The sequence below is a fragment of the Oncorhynchus keta genome, chromosome 12, assembly GCF_023373465.1.
Source record: "Oncorhynchus keta strain PuntledgeMale-10-30-2019 chromosome 12, Oket_V2, whole genome shotgun sequence".
Classification (NCBI taxonomy): Eukaryota; Metazoa; Chordata; class Actinopteri; order Salmoniformes; family Salmonidae; genus Oncorhynchus; species Oncorhynchus keta.
The window spans coordinates 31432116-31454975 of NC_068432.1; the positions used below are offsets into that span (position 1 = coordinate 31432116).

The 22860-nt window shown below is 40.4% G+C and overlaps 1 protein-coding gene across 3 annotated transcripts; it reads right to left on the bottom strand.

Annotated features, from left to right (window-relative positions):
- Positions 1-21: 21 nt before the first annotated feature.
- LOC118391318 (rho guanine nucleotide exchange factor 9-like) lies at positions 22-22860 on the bottom strand. Of its 3 annotated transcripts, none has more exons than XM_035782591.2 (11): positions 22679-22860; positions 17436-17615; positions 16946-17035; positions 8445-8669; positions 5847-6026; positions 5324-5556; positions 4863-4992; positions 3849-3980; positions 2207-2450; positions 2059-2127; positions 22-1955 (listed from the first exon to the last, which is right to left on the bottom strand). In XM_035782591.2, the coding sequence occupies exons 1-11, from the start codon at positions 22697-22699 to the stop codon at positions 1786-1788; spliced, it is 1674 nt and encodes a 557-aa protein (XP_035638484.1). In that variant the 5' UTR covers positions 22700-22860; the 3' UTR covers positions 22-1785. The 3 variants fall into 3 exon arrangements, with proteins under 3 accessions (XP_035638484.1, XP_035638485.1, XP_035638486.1); XM_035782592.1 differs by lacking the exon at positions 22679-22860 and adding an exon at positions 22256-22364; XM_035782593.2 differs by lacking the exon at positions 16946-17035.

Here is a 22860-nt window from a genome sequence, read left to right on the forward strand (position 1 = left end):
TGATTAAGAAGGAAACAATCATGTTAACGCATTTTGATTTATTCCAAGCCATAGTCACAAAATTAATGAGAAATCATCCATAATTATCAATAAAACCAAAAATGAAATTAAACAACTTATCAATTCAGATATTTAAGCATTTGTTTTAATTAGAAAATGCACTTTTTAAAATAAATGTATGAATGTTCCATATCAGTTCATCAAGAGAAAATGCCTTAATATTTAAAGTGTTTTTTTTCCCCTTCAATATTACTGCACACTTTCATATTGCGCTTTTATACTGTATCTAATGCAATGTATTAAATCCTAGTTGATTTTTTAGGCATATAAATAAATATCCTTTTAAAAATTGTTTTCACCCTTTGAATACAAATATAGATAACAAGCTTGACCACCAGCATTTCCTTTGCATTTTTCATGTGAAATTCTGGTATAACTTTGTTGTTGAAGTAGCCATCATAATGCCTAAAAAACCACACTGGAATCCCCCTGAAATGTACCCCATCTTCTGCTTCATCTAAGCCTGGTGGCAGAGCAAGCGAAGGATTTAACCTGCAATGACAGGCGTAAAATCAGTCATGTCATAACATTGTGCTGGCACTATGAAAGCCACCACAGGAAAAAGACTACCAAGATGTTTTAACTGTAGTTTGGCTACCTTAAAGTGGTATTCTTTCACTATCAAGAATGAATATCACATGAAAATAAAGCCAATGAATAGGGGTTTAAACCATGGTCATTTATGGAACTAGCGTCAAATAATTTTATGGTAGGCCTTTTTATTTCTGAAACTTATGCGATCACAATCTTCGTTAAATGACTTGGGTGGTTGAAAGGCATTCGTGCAGACTCTTCTACCTGATGAAATCACAGATGGATCTTAGGTAAGTGCAACTATAACCACATATTATTCTACAATGACTGAGGTGCCCGGTGGAAAAGAAAGCACTATGCAATGATAGCTGAATATAGCCTACTGTAATATCATGTCTCAAACTACCATCCTGGTTTTGTAAAATCAGTGTGAATGACTATTTAAGAGAACACCACGAGATGATATTCCTATCAGACTTAAGTACCTACATGTAATAAAAATATATACAACATATATACCCTGTCAACAATATAAGATGTATTGGAATGAGTCACACTGAAGTTGATGATGCGGATTCTCTTTTCCCTTTGACCCGTAAGAATATAATTGCACAATAAATACATACAATGGACTTCATCATGCATTTTAAATTAACAAAAATAAAATGGATATAAATACTCAAAAACAATACAAGACTGATGAATCTGGCCAGCATTTTACTTGAAAAAAAAGGGGGAAAAAACTCATAAAATGCCCATTAAGGTCACAGTGAACTGTAGGACACAACCAGATTTGGCATAAAGATCAATGTATGACTAGTGCTTCCTCAGTTTTAAATGTGGACACAAATGTTCTGTTAGTTTTTCCTTGAAACTCACGGTTCCCTTTTCCATTGTCCAAGGATTAGTAGAGGTCACAAAAATATTCTCACAGATCAAGAGATAGGAAGGTGTTTTGGTTTCTCTCAGGTTCCAAAGGTGTGGTCATTCGCTGTGGTAGTTGTGTTGGTAGTTGTCATTGCAGTCATACAGGTAAAGTGATTACAACAGTACAGTCATCAATGAGATGCTCACAAGCTAAATGTTTGACAATCCAAATACTCGTGTTCAGCTTTCCCTTTAGAGTCACAATTGAAATACAATGGTGCTTCTCAAAAAAATAAGGTGGTCTTTCTAAAATATATCTCTTCTCTATTTCCTAAAGGGAGTTAACCTGCTGAAGCTCTGCCAGAAGGGAGACTTGCACCTTTCAGGTTCAGGGAATTCAAATTCTGATTGTTCCATGCCGTCTCCTACCAAGTACTGTCCTGGATTCATGGGGTCCATAGGAGGGGGGTATCCAGGGGGCACAGATCTATGGCCTACACATGGGAGGAGAGATATATTAAGGAGGAGAGAGATGCACTATAGATGGACTAAAAACAAAAACTGTTAGTTAACTAATTTGGGAAAGTGTGCATTTACCTTTTTGTTTGGTCATTCTTCGCACTGTCATCGCTGCTTGTCGCTTCTGATACTCTGATATCTCAAACCCTGAAAAATATAAATAATTGTCATATTCATTCACCATTTTAATTTGTTGTACAAATGAACATTTCTTTCACATACACACCTATTTTTTCATCCTCTTGCACCATCTTGCGTTCCTCGTGAAAAGCTTTTAGCCAGCGAAGTTTCTCCTCCAGCTTCTTGGCCAGGAAGATGTGGATCTCGTCGGAGTCCTTATTACTCAGCTTGAACGCATTCTTCACACTCACATTGAAGTCATCATCTCGCCCATCCACAGCATCAACTAAATTGTACCTGTCCATATCCATGCGGCCCTTGTAGTACAGGATGTCTCGTCGTATTAAGTCCTGAGGGAAAAGTAAGGGAGTGAGGAATGGAAGGGAAAAATTAAGTAGAGTGGATTCTAATTTACTTTGAATTATCTACACCAGTGCTTTGAACAATAGTGAGGCACTGCGAAACCCAGGTGACAGACAGATAGGAAATGAAAAGGATTGAATTCCTGGCAGCCAAAGAAGAAATAAGTACATTTTTACTAATTGCAGCCTATCAATTTCCCTGTGATAGACAGGGTTCCATGCAATCACCCTGATGAATAATGCACTTTGCTGTAAACAGCTGCTCCTGATTCCAGGTGTCCCATCCCCATTAGTGATGTTTCTGCTGCGTACTATATATTTCTGTCCCCTCAGAGAGCTTGTGTCACACATGTCCCAGCGGTAGCAGTAAACTCAGAGACACAACAGCCCTGTGTACTGTAAGCTTCCTCTAGCTCCCCTTTGGACATGACGGCCTTATGTTACAACACTGTTGTCATCCACCTCAGGAGCATGAATCAATCACAGTGCTGAGGGGATGGAGATAAAAGGTAAGACAAGCAGGAACGAATCTCCATCCAGTTCTGTTACAACAAGTACCACAGGGTCAATTTTCAGGAGCTGAATTAAAGATGTGTTCCTGACCATTTTAATTTCAAACTACAAATTGTACTGTGACAATATATCACACAGAATTTCCCTCACTGTGATGTTTGTGAGCTACCCACCACATTTGAATGACAGCTTTTACGAAGACTCATACTAATCGGCCTAATTCATGGGATTGATTGTGGGTTTAAGAGTTAAACACTTCATGAATTGAGAATTTCTTAGCATGACCTTTGAGAATCTCTCAACACATGTTGAGCTATTGGATGCATTTCAGAACTTCGTAAATTTATCTTTTTTTCTTGAGATGCTTATTTTTTTAAACAATTTAAGTTTTGTGTATATGACTCAAGTTTTGTCAGAATTGGGGAGTAAAGAGGAATTGCTGTCATACAAACTACTATCAAGCCTGTTCGGCCATAGAAACGGCAGTTATAATGTCCTAAGCTGTGTCTTTGTCACCACAGTGGTGAGGCTAAGCATTTTCTCATACAAGCCGGTGACTTTCTGTTTCACACAATAAATCATTACCCCTTAGGTACATTCATCTGGTGACTTGACTCTTTCAGGCAGTGGCCTTCATTTGCCTTGAACCTCGGAGTGTAACTAAGGGTACAAACACACGTACTGATTTTGCTGCCATTTTTTATTCACAAACAAACTGACCGGTTGATCACATTCTAAACAAATTCATGCCAACTCTGTCTGCAAAAGAGAGGGGTTACATAGGCAATATGTACACCTGGGAGTGTCAAGACTGGTTCCGATCAATTAAATAGCATTTTTTTTAAATTTGTGACCCAGATATAGCCACCTTACCTTTTTACACAGAACCATCTGATGGTCGAACAGGAAGAAGACCCTGGTCTGACTCCGCCCATATGGCTGGTAGATCCAAGACATCTCCCCAGTGTAGACCAGCTCTGTACTCCTGTCTAGAATATCATCCCCCTGCACAGAGAAATACAAGATGGTTAGATCTTTAAACAGGATCAATAACACAGTCTGTGATACATAGTCAAGAAAACAGAATCCTTTTATGCTTATGACGTTAGAAAAGTGACTGATAAGATAATGACTAGTAAGACAGGCTTCCTCTGTTTAAGACAGGCTTCCTCTGTTTAAGACAGGCTTCCTCTGTTTAAGACAGGCTTCCTCTGTTAAGACAGGCTTCCTCTGTTTAAGACAGGCTTCCTCTGTTTAAGACAGGCTTCCTCTGTTTAAGACAGGCTTCCTCTGTTTAAGACAGGCTTCCTCTGTTTAAGACAGGCTTCCGCTTCCTCAAATACATAGACGGTGACAAAGTAGAACTCTGGTGGGTTTGATTTTTTATTTTTTTTACTTGACATAATTACAGTACCTCAGTGATTGTGCAACTCTGGAAAAACTCTTCAACTAGGTCAGAGTGGCCTGCTAATGCTAGCTCTCTCACATTGAATACAGGCTCGAGTCTAGCAACACAGATCCTTACACTTCCTTTTCTCACTCCTGATTAACTTCATCCCGATGAAACGGAGTGCTTCAAAATGCACCGCATCTGACAGTCTGTTTTCTTATTTTATCAAAAGAGTACATACTCCAAAAGGAGCAATTGATATACTTTCCTTTGGAAGGAACAACTTCTTGCCTCTAAACCTTCATAGAAGGTCTACGTGACAGCTTATCAAAATATTTGCATTGTAAAATACATTGTGTTTCAAACTCTGACCAAAACAAGCTAGTAGCAAAGGAGTGAGTTGACAGAGCCAAATCATTAACTAAAAACGGCTTGTTGTATGTGTTTTCCACAGTACTTGTTATTTCCTCAGCCATGTCACCCTGTCTCAGTCCTACCTCCCAGTCCAGCACAGACGCCTGCCACTGTGCTATCTTGTCAATATTTTCCAGGCGACGCTTCCTCTCGTTAATCTGCTGAGTGACGTTCCGCATGACAGCCAGCGCTGCAGCGACGTAACGGTAGTCACTACGAGAGGGGAGGAGACACAATGTTATAGAGGGGGTGACCAAGTAGGAGGAATAGGTCAACAAAAGAACTGTATAGTCAAGCATGCATACCGTGCCACATCTCTATCACAGCTTCACTGCACAAAACAACAATACTTTAAGTTTAGCATCCACGTCTAGGATCCTCACATATTAATGAAAGATCCTCAAGTCTCATACTGGCCAATTAACCTGAGAGCAAAAAATACCAATCATTCCAGCAGGATCTTTATCAGTAGAAACAATGCTTCACCATGACACAGAGGTGAATGTAAATATTTGATGTGACATTGAGACTAAGGGACAGGTACCTGTGCTCCTGGACAGTGTACTTGAGAAGCTCTGCCAGCTGCAGAGGGTACTTGCAGATCTTCTGGACAGGCGTGAGCAGGAAGCCATCAATGGCGATGTCAATCATCTGCTGCACCAGGCGACACGCCTCAAAGAAATGCTGATAGCGGCCATCCTTCATCAGCCGAGAGAGCTCCATGCAGGCATCCACGTGGTTGTTGCAGTACTCTGAGTAGATCCAAAAGCCATCTTGCTGCAACAGATAAATGTGTACACAGTATGTTTGAAATGCTGAAACGAGCTGAATTTTCTTTTCTTTTTTGGAGTTAACAAAATAGTGAGGGTGCACTACTGCCTTAAGTTTCCATTGAAATTAATAACCAAAGGGAACTCTGAAATGCCCCATCATCAAGGTTCTCAGAAGTATGAAAAATGATGAGAATCCAATGGCCATGTAGATATGAGACACAAGGTTTACTCAAACCTATTGAGGGATTACATTTAAAAAACACTTGAAATCCTGAGAGATACAAAAATGCTTACATGCTCTAGGAAGCAGGGACCTATTTCACTGAGATGAGGTTCTTCTGTATTGTACTGCTTCTCCAGGTCTCTGACAAAGCCCATTTGAAACCTGTAGATATCTTCAATGTTCCCAAATATGACCCTCAACTGGTCATCATTGAACATGTCTCTTCTTTTTTTACATTGCCGGAAGTAACCCTGAGGCAACAAAGAAAAACAAATGGTTTTGATCCAATATTATGCATTTCAAATGATAGTATTTCATTGATGTTGCATGGCATCTTATATGATTTTTTCTTTACTGCAGGGTGTCATGTAAAAATCTTCCCAGCATGAAATAGTTCCCAATCGTTGTGATTGTAACGTCATATAAAATTTCTCCCAACGTGAAAATATTCCCAGTTCAATAATTGCACGTGCGTCTCTTTATGTGGATGGCGGAGCTAGGCGGATATTTATTTCGCCCCCTCCCGTAGCGCCCAAGTCTTTACACTGGCAACATATCTCTCCTCACATCAACATTCAGCACTTAGACGCGTGAGTCTGGGTGTATATATGCCGACCTCACGCCTCAACAAGCTTCTGATTGGTCAGTGTCAATACTCCTGGCCACCATTGAATGGCAGATGTGTGAAGCAAATGCGCATTCTCACAGAACAGTTTTTCGAGGTCAAGACAGGGTGAGAGAAACATCTGCACGAGGTCAGCCATCCACATAAAGATCTGCGCGTGCAAATATTGAACTGGGAACTATTTTACACTGGGAATATTTGTACATAACACAGGGCATTCAAACAGTTTTGTCTGAGTTTAAAAAAGGCATCAATGCCAATGACTGAATCACAATCATTGTTTATTCCCTGTTTCATTTCCCATCAAATTTATTTTTCTAACCACATTTTTCCCAGATTAGATCTAGAGGGAAATAAAAGGCAGGGAAGATGACTACAGCTCTATAAGCAAGAGTCTCAGTTATGTAACTCATCCCCTCTGTGGGAGCTCATTTCTCCAATAACATTTCAAGTCATTCATGAAAAATCATATAGTTTCACACTTAAGGGACCCATCACGCTTCAATAGGCATTCCCAGTCACCTAGACATTACGATTTGCCATGTGATGTTGCTTACACAATTTATATTTTCTCTGCGTCATTTTGGGGGTTTCGAAGCACATTGTGATTATGTAATATTTATGTGGGAACAGAGGGAAAACTGATGAAAAACGTCTGATTGGGTAACAGCTTTTTGAGTACTTTTTCATGTCCTCTCCTGGGTGTGTTGTTTGACGGAGACAGGTGGTGCGTGAAGAGATGGAGTGCTTGTTTCTATATATGCTGGGGAAGAGTGGTGTGGGATGGGAGGGATGCTATTTCTGAGCCCACAACCAGCACTTACGGGTCAGCCATCGCTTCTAATCTCTCACTAAAACACTGTAGCATGTCACTACTCTTTAGAACATAATTGACTGAAGTTTGCCTTTAGACACATTTTGTTCCTAGTCCATGGAAAGCACTGTACTGCATAATCTAAATCTGCACAAGAGCTGTTATAGCACTGTGGAAATATTTGATATACAGTTTATTGGGTACTTAGATAAATATACTTTTTTTCATGTCCATTTAATATTTCATATTGGATAATCACTAATAATCTGTCTTCTCTTGCTATGAATAGTGGTTGGGTAATGGCCTAAAACAAGGTAATTGTCTAAAACAGAGATAGGCAACTCCAGACATTAAAAAAACTGCACTCCCCTCCCCAACACATTTTGTTTTCTTCACATGACCCTCCCTTTGTACTGTAAAAAATGTTGCACATCCTCCCCCCTCAAAATGTACTCAACAATTATCATTACCACCATAAATAACCATAACTCTAGCAACCGTTGTATTTATACATGAAGTTATCGACTTTACCACTTTCGCATGGTTTTGTGGCACAGTCAGTTTATTGTCAGGGCAACGCTCCAGAAGGTTAAGGGTTCGCAGACAACGACCAAAAAATAGACAACAACAAAAATGACTCTCGTTACACTACGTTCAGAATCGGCTGCAGACAATGATCAGCTAGGGGGAAATTCGTTTCACATTTTATGATATTTATAAATTATATCAAATAGATGCAACAAATTTTCCACCAACAGGTTTCTGTGCCACACACAACCAACAAGCAACGCATAACCGCATACCGACTTGGAACGCTTATCATCATGGTTTGCATTGTCAACACCTCCCAAGTAGCAGACACTGCAAGCTCCTTGCTACAATCTAATCAATGCAACATTATCCCACCATTGGTTAGCTACTAATGGGGAGGGGATTTACAGGGTGAGCCATAGTAGTACGGCACCCCTGGAGCAAATTAGGGTTACGTGCCTCAAAGGAACATCAACAGATTTTTCACCTTGTTGGCTCGGGTATTCGAATCAGCGAGCGCCTTTTCATTTACTAGCCCAACATTAGGTTATATGGATACGTAGACCCGTGACCCACTGTGGCCCCTCATGACATTTTCAGATTTTTTGTGGCCCCCACCCCACGCCCATCCATAGTCTATAACTTCTGCTTAACATATGCCCTTCTGTCTTTGGAAGATCTCTAGCCAGCCAAGCCTACCTCACATATGTCCTTCAGGTGTTTGATGTAGTGACGCTCTGTGCTCATGATCTCGTTGATTACATTGGCCCTCATCTGGTCTCTGTTCTGGATGGTTTGGCCCAGGCAAAGACAGTCGCTGCTGCTGGGGCTGGCCTCCGCATGCCCGTTCTGGACCTCACTGGGGCTGGGGCTAGCCCCCTCAACTGTCTCTACCGTCGTGCTCTCCTCCTGGTTCACCCACAGCTGAGGACGGCAGAACACAACATGTCAGCCTGGACAAATAAACAGTAGCATCAACAATCAGGGTTCGGGTTGTAAGTGATCTACAATAGTTTTAAAATACAAAACAACAACACCATATTAATTCCAAAGCCATGGGGCCTTTTCTCCCTATTCAAATTAATTTTCAATGCCACTTCTTCAGTTTAAATTGAACAATGTGTATCATAATTAGATTTGTCAAAACGCGTTAAAAAAGTATAGAAATATCCATATCAGGCCTTCATTCCTCTGATGCACCTGTAAAATAGGTACCTGTTCAAAAAACATTGTAATTTATCTTGAATTCTAACAAAGCCTTTACATTGAAGAGTTGGGTTGGGAAATGCCAGGGAGCTCACTATAGGTCTGCTGTAGAGGGACAAGAGAGAGCCACGATAACGAGTTTTAATTATGGAAATAAAAGTGCTGAAGACAAGTTAGCTCCCTATTTAAAAAGAAGATGGAGAACAAGCTATGAAGGAAAAATACTGGAGTTTGATGCAGGTACAGCCAACTAGCGCAAAAGTAATTTTGCAATATTGTCAAAACGATACGATATGATATATTGTCAAAAATAATATTGCGATATGCAACTGTATCAATGGAATAGGTTGAGCTAAAGCAACAGTATGCATCAAAACTAGAAAAAGAAACAAGCATGAAATTGCAGGTTAGGCTGAGTACATCACTGTGACTGCACAATAGAGCTTTAAGCATGAGCGCTCACAAGATGTAAGGCAAGTGACACAGGGAGCTTAGCTACTAATAAATGGGACAGTTGATAGACTGCACTGCACAATCCCTGTGTTTCAACTGTGGCTCCTGACAGTCTGTTTCCAGCAATGTTCAAATTGACAGTGTTGGGGAGTAGCGAATTACATGTAGTTCAATTAGTAATTTACCTACATTTTGCAGTATCTTGGTGGCAGTTGAACTCAATACAAATCTTGGTAGTGTTTTCAGTAGTTAATTACTTTTTTGCCATGTAGCGGTGTAGAAAACTACTGGAACAACACAACATTTTATTCTAACCAAAAAAATAAGGGTGAAGTAGACAACAATTTCCTTTCTTTTTCAGCATCAGACCTGCCAAATTCTGACTTGAAACAGAGTTTTTGTGTTTAATTGGTAGCTTGGTAAACTATATTTTCAGAGTAGCTTCCCCAACACTGTAAATTGATAGGGATATAACCTTAACATGCTATAACTTAATATAATGAACAATATGGGTCCACACAAGTTTAAACTTCTCAGTCTCAAAATTAGCAGTAGCCAATTCAAATAATCTACGTGGTTGCACTTTATACAACGCTAAATGTATAGCTGTTCCCATAACATAACCTGCCACATTTAGCACGATGCTAACCTGACCAGCAGGCCAGTGATTATTTCCTGTAACAAATTCCGCATCAGCCTATCAAAGATCTTATACTTTATATCCACCAACCAATGGCATTTCTTAAAATAGGTCAACTTGGCCACCAGGGGGATATTTTAAACCTCCAAATTCAAGGTTTACTTATGTTCCACTTAGTATGTCACAATTGTAGTGTGCCAATATTGCATGGTGCTGATTTTCCGCTATATGACAAAATTTCATGTTTTTCACACACATCCATGTGTTTTTACGGGAAAAAGATAAAGGAGGTCTATACAACATTTACGTTTAACATACAACTTTTTTTTTTAAATTTGAAGAGCCTTATGGTCTTGTCAAATAGCTGTCATGTACCTCTATTATTATTGCTGCCAGGTAGCATATACCAGTGAACTGTGAATCTGCAGGATACGGTAACAGTGGGTTTGAGGCCCCCTTGTGTCTCACAAAGATGCAGCGGTTGGAACAAAAAATCTGATCAGACCAGATTTCCACTGGTCTAATGTCTCTTATTCTTATTGGTGTCCTTCAGTAGTGGTTTCTTTACAGCAATTTGACCATGAAGGCCTGATTCATCCAGTATCCTCTCAACAGTTGATGTTGAGATGTGTCTGTTACTTGAACTCTGTGAAGCGTTTTTTTGGGCTGCAACCTAAGGTGCAGTTAACTCTAATGAACTTACCCTCTGCAGCAGAAGTAACTAGCCTAGTGGTTAGAGTGTTGGGCCAGTAACCTGAAACGTTGCTGGATCGAATCCCTGAGCTGACAAGGCGGAAATCTGTTGTTCTGCCCCTGAACAAAGCAGTTAGCCCACTATTCCCTGAAGATGTTGATTAAGGCAGCCTCCACACCTCTCTGATTCAGAGGGGTTGGGTTAAACGCGGAAGACACATTTCAGTTAAAGGCATTCAGTTGTACAACTGACTAGGTATCCGCCTTTCCTAACTCTGGGTCTTCCTTTCCTGTGGCGGTCCTCATGAGAGCCAGGTTCATCATTGCGCTTGATGGTTTTTGCGACTGCACTTGAAGAAACATTCAAAGTTCTTGAATTTTGACTTGCATGGCTTAAAGTAATGATGGACTGTTGTTTCTCTTTGCTTACTTGAGCTCTTCTTGTCATAATATGGACTTGGTCTTTTACTAAATAGGGCTATCTTCTGTATACCACCCCAACCTTGTCACAAGACAACTGATTGGCACAAACGCATTAAGAAGGAAAGAAATTCCACAACTTAACTTTTAACAAGGCACACCTGTTAATTGAAATGCATTCCAGGTGAAAACCTCATGAAGCTGGTTGAGAGAATGCCAAGAGTGTGCAAAGCTGTCATCAAGGCAAAGGGTGGCAATGTTGATGAATGTCAAATAAAAAAATATAGTTTCATTTTTGTAACACTTTTTTGGTTACTACATGAGTCCATGTGTTATTTTTTAGTTTTGATGTCTTCACTATTATTCATCTACAATGTAGAAAATAGTTTAAAAAAATAGTAAAAATAAACCCCGGAATGAGTAGGTGTGTCCAAACTCTTGACTGGTACGGTACATATTATTCAATCATTGCACACTGGTTCTATTTGTGACGCCTGATGCACTGCAAGTCCTGCCTCTCCCATCTCAGTCTGGTCAGCATGTTAGGGCCTGGCTACGCGTACTCTCGTTGACGCGCGCGCAAGCAGTATGGGTGCAATGATTGAATAACATGTATGTGCACATTTATTTTGCAACGGGTGGTGTGGTTAGCATGTATGTCTGGCAGGTTATCCTATGGGAAAAGCTAACATGTAGCGTTGTATCACATGCAACTACGTCAACAATTTCAATTGGCTGATGGGCATTTTGAGAACTTTTTCTAATGTTCGCAAGTATGGAAGCGATAAATACAGTGCCTTGCGAAAGTATTCGGCCCCCTTGAACTTTGCGACCTTTTGCCACATTTCAGGCTTCAAACATAAAGATATAAAACTGTATATTTTTGTGAAGAATCAACAACAAGTGGGACACAATCATGAAGTGGAACGACATTTATTGGATATTTCAAACTTTTTTTACCAAATCAAAAACTGAAAAATTGTGCGTACAAAATTATTCAGCCCATTTACTTTCAGTGCAGCAAACTCTCTCTCCAGAAGTTCAGTGAGGATCTCTGAATGATCCAATGTTGACCTAAATGACTAATGATGATAAATACAATCCACCTGTGTGTAATCAAGTCTCCGTATAAATGCACCTGCACTGTGATAGTCTCAGAGGTCCGTTAAAAGCGCAGAGAGCATCATGAAAAACAAGGAACACACCAGGCAGGTCCGAGATACTGTTGTGAAGAAGTTTAAAGCCGGATTTGGATACAAAAAGATTTCCCAAGCTTTAAACATCCCAAGGAGCACTGTGCAAGCGATAATATTGAAATGGAAGGAGTATCAGACCACTGCAAATCTACCAAGAACTGGCCATCCTTCTAAACTTTCAGCTCATACAAGGAGAAGATTGATCAGAGATGCAGCCAAGAGGCCCATGATCACTCTGGATGACCAGCAGAGATCTACAGCTGAGGTGGGAGACTGTCCATAGGACAACAATCAGTCGTATATTGCACAAATCTGGCCTTTATGGAAGAGTGGCAAGAAGAAAGCCATATCTTAAAGATATCCATAAAAAGTGTTGTTTAAAGTTTGCCACAAGCCACCTGGGAGACACACCAAACATGTGGAAGAAGGTGCTCTGGTCAGATGAAACCAAAATTGAACTTTTTGGCAACAATGCAAAATGTTATGTTTGGCGTAAAAGCAACACCCTGAACACACCATCCCCACTGTCAAACATGGTGGTGGCAGCATCATGGTTTGGGTCTGCTTTTCTTCAGCAGGGACAGGGAAGATGGTTATAATTGATGGGAAGATGGATGGAGCCAAATACAGGACCATTCTGGAAGAAAACCTGATGGAGTCTGCAAAAGACCTGAGACTGGGACGGAGATTTGTCTTCCAACAAGACAATGATCCAAAACAAAAAGCAAAATCTACAATGGAATGGTTCAAAAATAAACATATCCAGGTGTTAGAATGGCCAAGTCAAAGTCCAGACTTGATTCCAATCGAGAATCTGTGGAAAGAACTGAAAACTGCTGTTCACAAATGCTCTCCATCCAACCTCACTGAGCTCGAGCTGTTTTGCAAGGAGGAATGGGAAAACATTTCAGTCTCTCGATGTGCAAAACTGATAGAGACATACCCCAAGCGACTTACAGCTGTAATCGCAGAAAAAGGTGGTGCTACAAAGTATTAAGTTAAGGGGGCTGAATCATTTTGCACGCCCAATTTTTCAGTTTTTGATTTGTTAAAAAAGTTTGAAATATCCAATAAATGTCGTTCCACTTCATGATTGTGTCCCACTTGTTGTTGATTCTTCACAAAAAAATACAGTTTTATATCTTTATGTTTGAAGCCTGAAATGTGGCAAAAGGTCGAAAAGTTCAAGGGGGCCGAATACTTTCGCAAGGCACTGTATATACCATATAGTTCTGTACATGAACAGTTTGCTTATATTCACATCGAACCCCAATATCAGGAGCCACTAGAACAGGTGACCCTGGGACCCCCATCATACGATTTTTGTTCACATGTTTTGTCTTATCAGGTGAATGATAATGGCAAGGAGAAGTAATCAACATTTTAAAATTTATAGATTTGGTAGATAGTTTTTTTTATTGTTTTGACCTCCCCACATTATAATATACAAACGGTCAAGAAATAACATTGTATTACAAAAGGGATAAAACCATGAAACAATGAACATGATGTCCTTCTACGCAGTATTCATTGTTTGATTAAAATCTGATACCTCCTAGTTGAGGAGTTGTGAGCGCATTAGTGCATTGGTTGCTTGAAGGCATCTCAAGGAATGAACTGTCACTTTGTGTAATCCTCAAAGGGAACTAATTTTAGCAACCTTGCCAGAGGACACGGGGTAGGTAGCTGACTCCTAATAAACATCTACACAATCATGATGTTTTTCAGGAAAAATACACATTACAAAGCCAGCCATGATGCAACTGTATTGTTAATGGGCACATTTCCCTCTAGGATATGAAGGTACTATTTTCCCATAGAATTAGCTTATAATTTCTTGTCACATAAATAAAATCAAACACAAACTCTAGCAATCACTGAGTAAGATGAGATCAGTTAGTAGATTCAGTCAAATAAAAAAAAGATGAGGTTGAAGCATTTACTCATTTACTTAGAGTTTAGCTCAATTGTAATGACAGATAGTGGGGTCCGAAATGATTGACACCCTTGATAAAGATGAGCAATAATGACAGTATAAAATAAATAATTCAAATATGGTATGTTAATAGAATTGGGAAATTATATTATTTTATACAAGTACAATTGCTCAGAGAAATATCATACCCCCAAGACATGGTAGAAACCTGAGTTATTGGTAATTGTGAGAGTTTACCATGTCTTGGAGGAAAACTACATATACAAAAGTATGTGGACACCCCTTAAAATTAGTGGATTCGGCTATTTCAGGCACACCTGTTGCTAACAGGATTATAAAATCGTGCACACAGCCATACAATCTCTATAGACAATAATAGGCATTAGAATGACCTTACTGAAGAGCTCAGTGACTTTCAAAGTGGCACTGTCATAGGATGCCACCTTTCCAACAATAATAATAATAATAATATATGCCATTTAGCAGACGCTTTTATCCAAAGCGACTTACAGGTCAGTTCGTCAAATGTCTGCACTGCTAGAGCTGCCCCAGTCAACTGTAGGTGCTGTTATTGTGAAGTGGAAACGTCTAGGATCAACAACGGCTTAGCTGCGAAGTGGTAGGCCACACAAGCTCACAGAACGGGACCACCAAGTGTTGAAGAGAGTAGCGTGTGAAAATAGTCTGTCCTCAATTGCAACACTCACTACAGAGTTCCCAACTGCCTCTGGAAGCAACGTCAGCACAAGAACTGTTCGTCTGGAGCTTAACAAAATGGGTTTCCGTGGCAAAGCAACCGCATACAAGCCTAAGATCACCATGCGCAATGCCAAGCATCAGCTGGAGTGGTGTAAAGCTCAAAGCCATTGGAAACACTCTCTCTGGAGTGATTAATCACACCTCACCATCTGGCAGTCCGACAGAGGAATCTGGGTATGGTGGATGCCAAGAGAACACTACCTGCCCCAATACATAGTGCCAACTGTAAAGTTTGGTGGAGGAGGAATGAAGGGAAATCTTGTGAAGGGAAATCGTAATGCTACAGCATACATTCTAGACAATTCTATGCTTCCAACTTTGTGGCAACAGTTTGGGGAATGCCCTTTCCTGCTTCAGCATGACAATGCCCCGGTACACAAAGCAAGGTCCATACAGAAATGGTTTGTTGAGATCATCGGTGTGGAAGAACTTGATTGACCTCCACAGAGCCCTGACCTGAACCCCATCGAACACCTTTGCGACTGCGTGCCAAGCCTAATTGCCCAACATCAGTGCTCGACCTCAGTAATGCCCTTGTAGCTGAATGGAAGCAAGTCCCTGCATCAATGTTCCAACATCTAGTGGAAAGCTGTTAAGGGTGGAGGCTGTTATAGCAGTAAAGGGGGGACCAACTCCATATTAATGCCCATGATTTTGGAACGAGATGCAGGTGTCCACATACTTTTGGTCATGTAATATTATATTCTTATTTACAGTAAAACTGAGTCCAAATTGACACAATACATTATTAATCATTCATTTCGATTGGACACAAAATAATCTGAAACACAACCAAAACAAACTGCAAATGCATCTAATAAGTTGTAGAGTCACAAGCTTGATGTAATCATTGTATGCTAGGAATATGGGACCAAATACTAAACGTTTGACTACATTATTTATAAGAATCTTTAGGGGTGTCAATAATTCTTACCCCTACCTTTTTGAGAAAAAACAATACTTGTTAAACAAAATATATTTCTCTGAACAATTGTATTAGCATAGCTCAATATTTCAATTATTTATTTCATACAGTCATTATTGCTTATCTTGATCAAGGGTGTCAATCATTTTGGACCCTACTGTATCTGACTGTTTGTTTGCAAATATGAGGTAGTTGTGGTCATTAACCCTATATCTATATTACAAACACTAGACCCAACCATAACGAACATAGAGTCATGGGATCCTTCTGAGATTGATTTTAAATATGCATGTGGCCATACAGAATTCACATATGGCCTGTGCTGTAAGTAATCTTTTCCAGACATCAGGTCTCAGTGCTTGATGGTTCTGTGTACACAGTATATCTCAGCCTGAGTACATTGTCCACGGGTGTCTATTTAGAGCCCACTCTCTCTGTTTCCTTGGACCAGTGGACAAAAGCTGCATGGTCAATTCATAGGATGGGCACAATAATCCAGAAATGCTCTTAAGATTTTAGAAAATGTATGTTCCTGAAAATAACTTCCAACATGACAACAAATCCGGTAACATAAAATAACCATTAAATAGCTTTTATTTGAGTCACTCATCAAGCCTTGTTCGTTTTATCCACCTGTTTGATATGCCCTGTCCTCTGCTAAAAGGTTGGTCATACATGTTTCATCATTCAAATCTGAGATGAATCGGTGCCTCATTGCTCGCTTTTCAGTTGAGTGAGAGTGCAGAGAGTGAGTTAAAGAGAGTAAGTAAGAGTGAGAAAGAGAGTGTTGTTTGAGATACTATAGTTTGACCGTAATGCTATTACAAGCTTGACACTTGAAGCATGGTGATGTCTGCAAATGGAAGCAGTAGTATAAAGCGACAGGATGTTAGATATGGGGTGGTCCAATGTGCAGTGAGATGCTAGTTAAAACAGTTGCTTTGAAATACTTGCTGAAACTATTAAACGCACCTTGGTAGTTGTGTTTTGGAACCTTGGAGCTGCTATAGGGTTGATATAGAAAACCTGTTTTGTTTGAGGTTGTGGTGGGTGGGGTTCAACCTTTGGAGAGAAAAACATGACATACCTCGTTCAGACTCATTTTTACAGTTGGCAGATGGAGAAGGCTAGTAGTGATAACCCCGCAATGTAATAACTCCTCACTTTTCTGAAGTCTTCTTGTTTTCACAGTATTTCAATTGGAGACTAGTAAATATTTTTAGTTCCTGTGAGATTAGCATGGCATAATCATATTTTGATCTATATCAAAATATCATCACCCAAGCCTAAAATATCTGCCCTCAAAACAGGGCAGTGAATCAACGATAATTATCAATGATAAGGCAATGGCAAAGGATAATCCATCGGGGCATTGAGAATAGGTGGTAAACCTTAGTGGTCTTGTTGGGTGGCAAGACTCGGTGCAGCAGAGAATGAGAAAATCTTTGATGGCTCCACTCACCCTCACAAAGCTGGCTGGGAACCATCCTTCTTCATCATCAATCTGTCCCCACCACCAGTCCTTATTTGATGCATCGAGGACCTTGATGACATCCCCTGCCTTAAATGCCAACTCCCTGTCGGCCATGGTGACATGATCCCATACTGCCTCAGCGCTGACGATGGATCCTCCACTGATCAACTGTTGGTGAGGGGTGAGGGGAGAGAGGGGTTGAGGTAGGGAAGAGGAGAGAAGGGAAGTGAGAGAGAAGAGAAGAGGGGAAATGGGGGATTGGGGTGAGAGTGGGTAGAGGGAAAAGGTGAAGGATGGGAGTGAGAGGAGTAGTGGTGAGGGAGAGAAGAGAGGACGGTAAGGGCTCATTAGTACTTTTACAAGGGCAGGAGGGCACTGTCAAGTCTTGGTGACAATATCTGAGTTTCAAACCAATTTATCTACTTATTCCTTTTTTTAAAGTATTATTATTATACATTTTTTTTAAATATATATGTATTTTTTTTTCTTTTTTTTTCTTCATACAAATGACCAGTATTATAAAGAGTTACACATCTTTGATTCAGTGAAATGACTCTAACACGTGAGGTGTTATAATCAATGCCAAAGTGATAAGCAATGGTGGCGTGGGGGCTGTGCTTTGGCAAAGTGGGTGGGGTTATATCCTTCCTGTTTGGCCCTGTCCGGGGGTATCATCGGATGGGGCCACAGTGTCTCCTGACCCCTCCTGTCTCAGCCTCCAGTATTTATGCTGCAGTAGTTTGTGTCGGGGGCTAGGGTCCGTTTGTTATATCTGGAGTACTTCTCCTGTCTTATCCGGTGTCCTATGTGAATTTAAGTATGCTCTCTCTAATTCTCTTTTTCTTTCTCTCTCTCTCGGAGGACCTGAGCCCTAGGACCATGCCTCAGGACTACCTGGCATGATGACTCCTTGCTGTCCCCAGTCCACCTGGCCGTGCTGCTATTCCAGTTTCAACTGTTCTGCCTGTGATTATTATTATTTGACCATGCTGGTCATTTATGAACATCTTGGCCATGTTCTGTTATAATCTCCACCCGGCACAGCGAGAAGAGGACTGGCCACCCCTCATAGCCTGGTTCCTCTCTAGGTTTCGACCTTTCTAGGGAGTTTTTCCTAGCCACCGTGCTTCTACACCTGCATTGCTTGCTGTTTGGGGTTTTAGGCTGGGTTTCTGTACAGCACTTTGAGATATCAGCTGATGTACGAAGGGCTATATAAATAAATTTGATTTGGATGACAACTGCCTTGCTCAGGGGTAGACCGACAGATTTTCATTACATCAGCTCAGGGATTCAATCCAGCTACCTTTCGGTAACTGACCCAACGCTCTAACCACTAGGCTACCTGCCATTCCATGTAGACACCCCAGTTTCGATCCCCCAAAGACCTCATACCATAAATGGACACTGGTCTCTAAAATATGATTAAGTATAACATCCAGTAGTGGGTAGAGATGACTCAAGGATGATACCCTAACAGACACATGCCTATTTTTTATTATTTTTTTATTTCACCTTTATTTAACCAGGTAGGCCAGTTGAGAACAAGTTCTCATTTACAATTGTGATCTGGCCAAGATAAAGCAAAGCACTGCGACAAAAAACAACACAGAGTTACACATAGTATAAACAAAAGTACAGTCAATAACACAATAGAAAAATCTATATAGTGTGTGCAAATGGAGTAAGGAGGTAAGGCAATAAATAGGCCATAGTAGTGAAGTAATTACAATTTAGCAAATTAGTGATAGATGTGCAGATGATGATATATATATGTATATATGCCATTTAGCAGACGCTTTTATCCAAAGCGACTTACAGTCATGTGTGCATACATTCTACATATGGGTGGTCCCGGGAATCGAACCCACTACCCTGGCGTTACAAGCGCCATGCTCTACCAACTGAGCTACAGAAGGACCACAAGATGTGCAAGTAGAAATACTGGTGTGCAAAAGAGCAAAAAAAGTAAATAAAAACAATATGGAGATGAGGTAGGTAGTTGGGTGGGCTATTTACAGATGGGTTATGTACAGCTGCAGCAATCAGTAAACTGCTCAGATTGATGATGCTTAAAGTTAGTGAGGGAGATATAAGTCTCCAACTTCAGCGATTTTGGAAATTCGTTCCAGTCATTGACAGCAGAGAACTGGGAAGAAAGCTGGCCAAAGTGGGTGTGGGCTTTGGGGATGACCAGTGAGATATACCTACTGGAGTGCGTGCTACGGGTGGGTGTTGTTATGGTGACCAGTGAGCTGAGATAAGGCAGAGCTTTACCTAGCAAAGACTTACAGATGACATTGAGCCAGTGGGTCTGGCGATGAATATGTAGCGAGGGCCAGCCGACGAGAGCATACAGGTTGCAGTGGTGGGTGGTATACGGGGCTTTGGTGACAAAACGGATGGCACTGTGATAGACGGGTGGCACTGTGGGGCGGCAGGGTAGCCTAGTGGTTAGAGAGCTGGACTAGTAACCGGAAGGTTGCAAGTTCAAACCACCAAGCTGACAAGGTACAAATCTGTCGTTCTGGCAGTTGACCCACTGTTCCTAGGCCGTCATTGAAAATAAGAATTTGTTCTTAACTGACTTGCCTAGTGAAATAAAAAGACTGCATCCAGTTTGCTGAGTAGAGTGTTGGAGGCTGTTTTGTAAATGACATCGCCGAAGTTGAGGATCGGTAGGATAGTCAGTTTTACAAGGGTATGTTTACCAGCGTGAGTGAAGGAGGCTTTGTTACGAAATAGGATGCCGATTCTAGAATAAATTAGGGATTGGAGATGCTTAATATGAGTCTGGAAGGAGAGTTTACAGTCTAGCCAGACTTTTTGTAGTTGTAGTTGTCCCCATACTCTAAGTCAGAAATGTAGATAAGATAAGATGATCATTGTTCAGTCACACTACTACAAAAAGCAGTTAAATAAGGCCAAAAGGAGTAATATACCATCTTCTTCCAAATTTTTCTTGACTCAACATTTAACATTTTACATTAAAGTGTAAAAACCTGAATATGAACATAAACTATTGCTAACTTATTGCTCTAAAGAGCTTTGTGTATGTAGTTGGCTGGAGTGTGGTGGAGGCTATAGGGATCAGGAGAACCATACTGAAACAGGGTGCAGATTGGTAGATGCTACATTGGTGCCGTGACCCAGATTACACAGCTGAGCTGCACTATCGGCTGGCCGATAAATCCCTAAATCATATCCGCTCTGTTTGGAGTGACTGTTTTTCTCAAAATCCAAACCAAACTTTGGCATAATTTATCTTTTACTCAACAGCGTTTCTCTAATATATTATGTAGAGAAAAAATCTACTTGACCTACCCTCCATTCACACTTTAATGTCATGATCTATTCCAGGCCAAATGACTTTATGTATGAACATAATTAACATGTCTTTAAACAAAGATTTATGGAATAGACCACAGGTGCCCTGCCTGAGCTCCACCTCCAATCCTAATAACATGAGTGAATGAAAAAAAGGTGATATCTCAAACTATGAGAGATACAACAGTTTGAAAACAGACAGTAATCCCTCACAGTTATATACTAATTAACAAGTCAACATGTCCCATGATAAGTGTCAAGAGAGCTCGCTCTCCACTATAACTCACATGCTCAAGAACAGAAAGGGGTATTTTTAGCTCCACATGCATCTCCATGTGAATGCACCCCTGCCTGCATTAAATATGCACACCCGTTTTGATATGACAACCTGTATTTGGCTTCCTCATAATACAATTAATGAATAACCCTGTCTTTTTAAAATAATATCTGCATAGGCGTACTGACAGTAATACTGTTATTACACTAGAGCAGAGCATTCCCCTTTTGCAATACAGCTTTTTTTAATCTCCTGTGAGACTCGATGCATCACCATTTATTTAACTGTGATCCTGTGATATGAACAGCACTGTAAGCAGTCAATACAACAGGGAGGTCTTTGCATTCAGTTGCAAACAAACACACACACACAACAAAAACATGCTGTTACATTCATAGCATCTGTAGAATTGTCACTATGAAAACGCAAACTGTATTATATTAGTTCTACATAAAAAAAGAATATCCACATAACCATTCGTCATACTATTTAGGCCTACCAATTCGCATCAACTAAAAGCAATGTTTCGAGATATCCTATAGGCTACGTCATAAAATACAACATTATGAGGCACCATGGGGCCTACTGTGAGGTAGGCCTACAGTAGAAGCATGGAAGTATATACATAAAAAAACACTTCAATATCAATGTAAAACCATTACAAAACGGGTCAATATTTAAACACTAAACACTACATTCGATAATACATTATATTATTAGGCTACTGGATAGCTCGTTTACAGTAGGCTAGGTGATGCTGTTTTTGCATTGTGCCCAGTAGCTCTGAGACCTAAATGGCATGGTCAGTAGTTTACAAAACGCAATCTACAGCCTGGAGAATACAGTTATTCTATTTAATTATATTATTTTAGCGCATGTGAGTCGCATCTTTTCAATCCTACCAGATCAAGAAGATTATGTGATAAGACTATATTTATTTCAAACGAGCACCATATTGCCAACGCCAAGTAATCAACAGAACAGGATTTTACTGAAAAACATTACCTCTCCCACATCGCATGCATAGATGTGTTTTACAACATGCCAATAAAATACATTTACAACGAGAGAACGCCGAGACAAGGAACAATTCCTAACAATCTTATAACACCGATCTGGCGCCCGCAACTGCCATATGCCACTGATGGCCGATATGCTAAATCAAATTTAAACCACAAACAAGATATGGTAATATAGAATATACCAGCGCCATTCATATCGTGATGAGGCCATGTTGAAGCCCTGTGTGTACTTCCATAAGAACACGCATTCACTCCCACTTCCTCGCCTCCACTGCACGCCGTGCGTACTTTAGTGCGGGCTGTGATTATCCATACGCGCACTGAGGCACAGTATCAGCAACCAGCAACCACACAAACAAAAGCATCGCATACGATAATTACGACCAAGCAAATTATCATTTTCATATCCAAGGTCATAATGTAGAGCATGAGCTCTGCAACATTTAATCGGTTAAGGTGCATATTGCTGTACACCAACATTTTGTGACTGTTCATAATTCTATCCAAACGCAAGGAAACATTTCTGGTATAATCTCTAGCTACCTCCTCTTTCACATAATATTGTATTCATACGTATAACTCTCTTACAGAATCATCATCCTCACCATCATCATCCTCATCATCATCAGAGTCTGCACCGTTAGTTCCCCTTCCACTCTGACACCCGTAGTCCGCTAGTTTCCTGATTTGCCGACTTGAATGCCGTTTTTCATTAGGAGTAGGGGTCTTTGCATGCACTAAAATTGTGATGGTAACGTAGGCACTGTAGAACGCTACTGCTGCAACT

Bases quoted from the DNA above. Each gene is read 5' to 3' on its own strand.
- LOC118391318 (XM_035782591.2), bottom strand. From the start codon at position 22,699: ATGATGATGAGGATGATGATG. The intron at 5,557-5,846 runs GTAAGCATTTTT...TATCTGTTGCAG, and splicing joins GTCCCTGCTTCCTAGAGCAT to CAAGATGGCTTTTGGATCTA. The intron at 2,128-2,206 runs GTGTGTATGTGA...TATATTTTTCAG, and splicing joins GCAAGAGGATGAAAAAATAG to GGTTTGAGATATCAGAGTAT.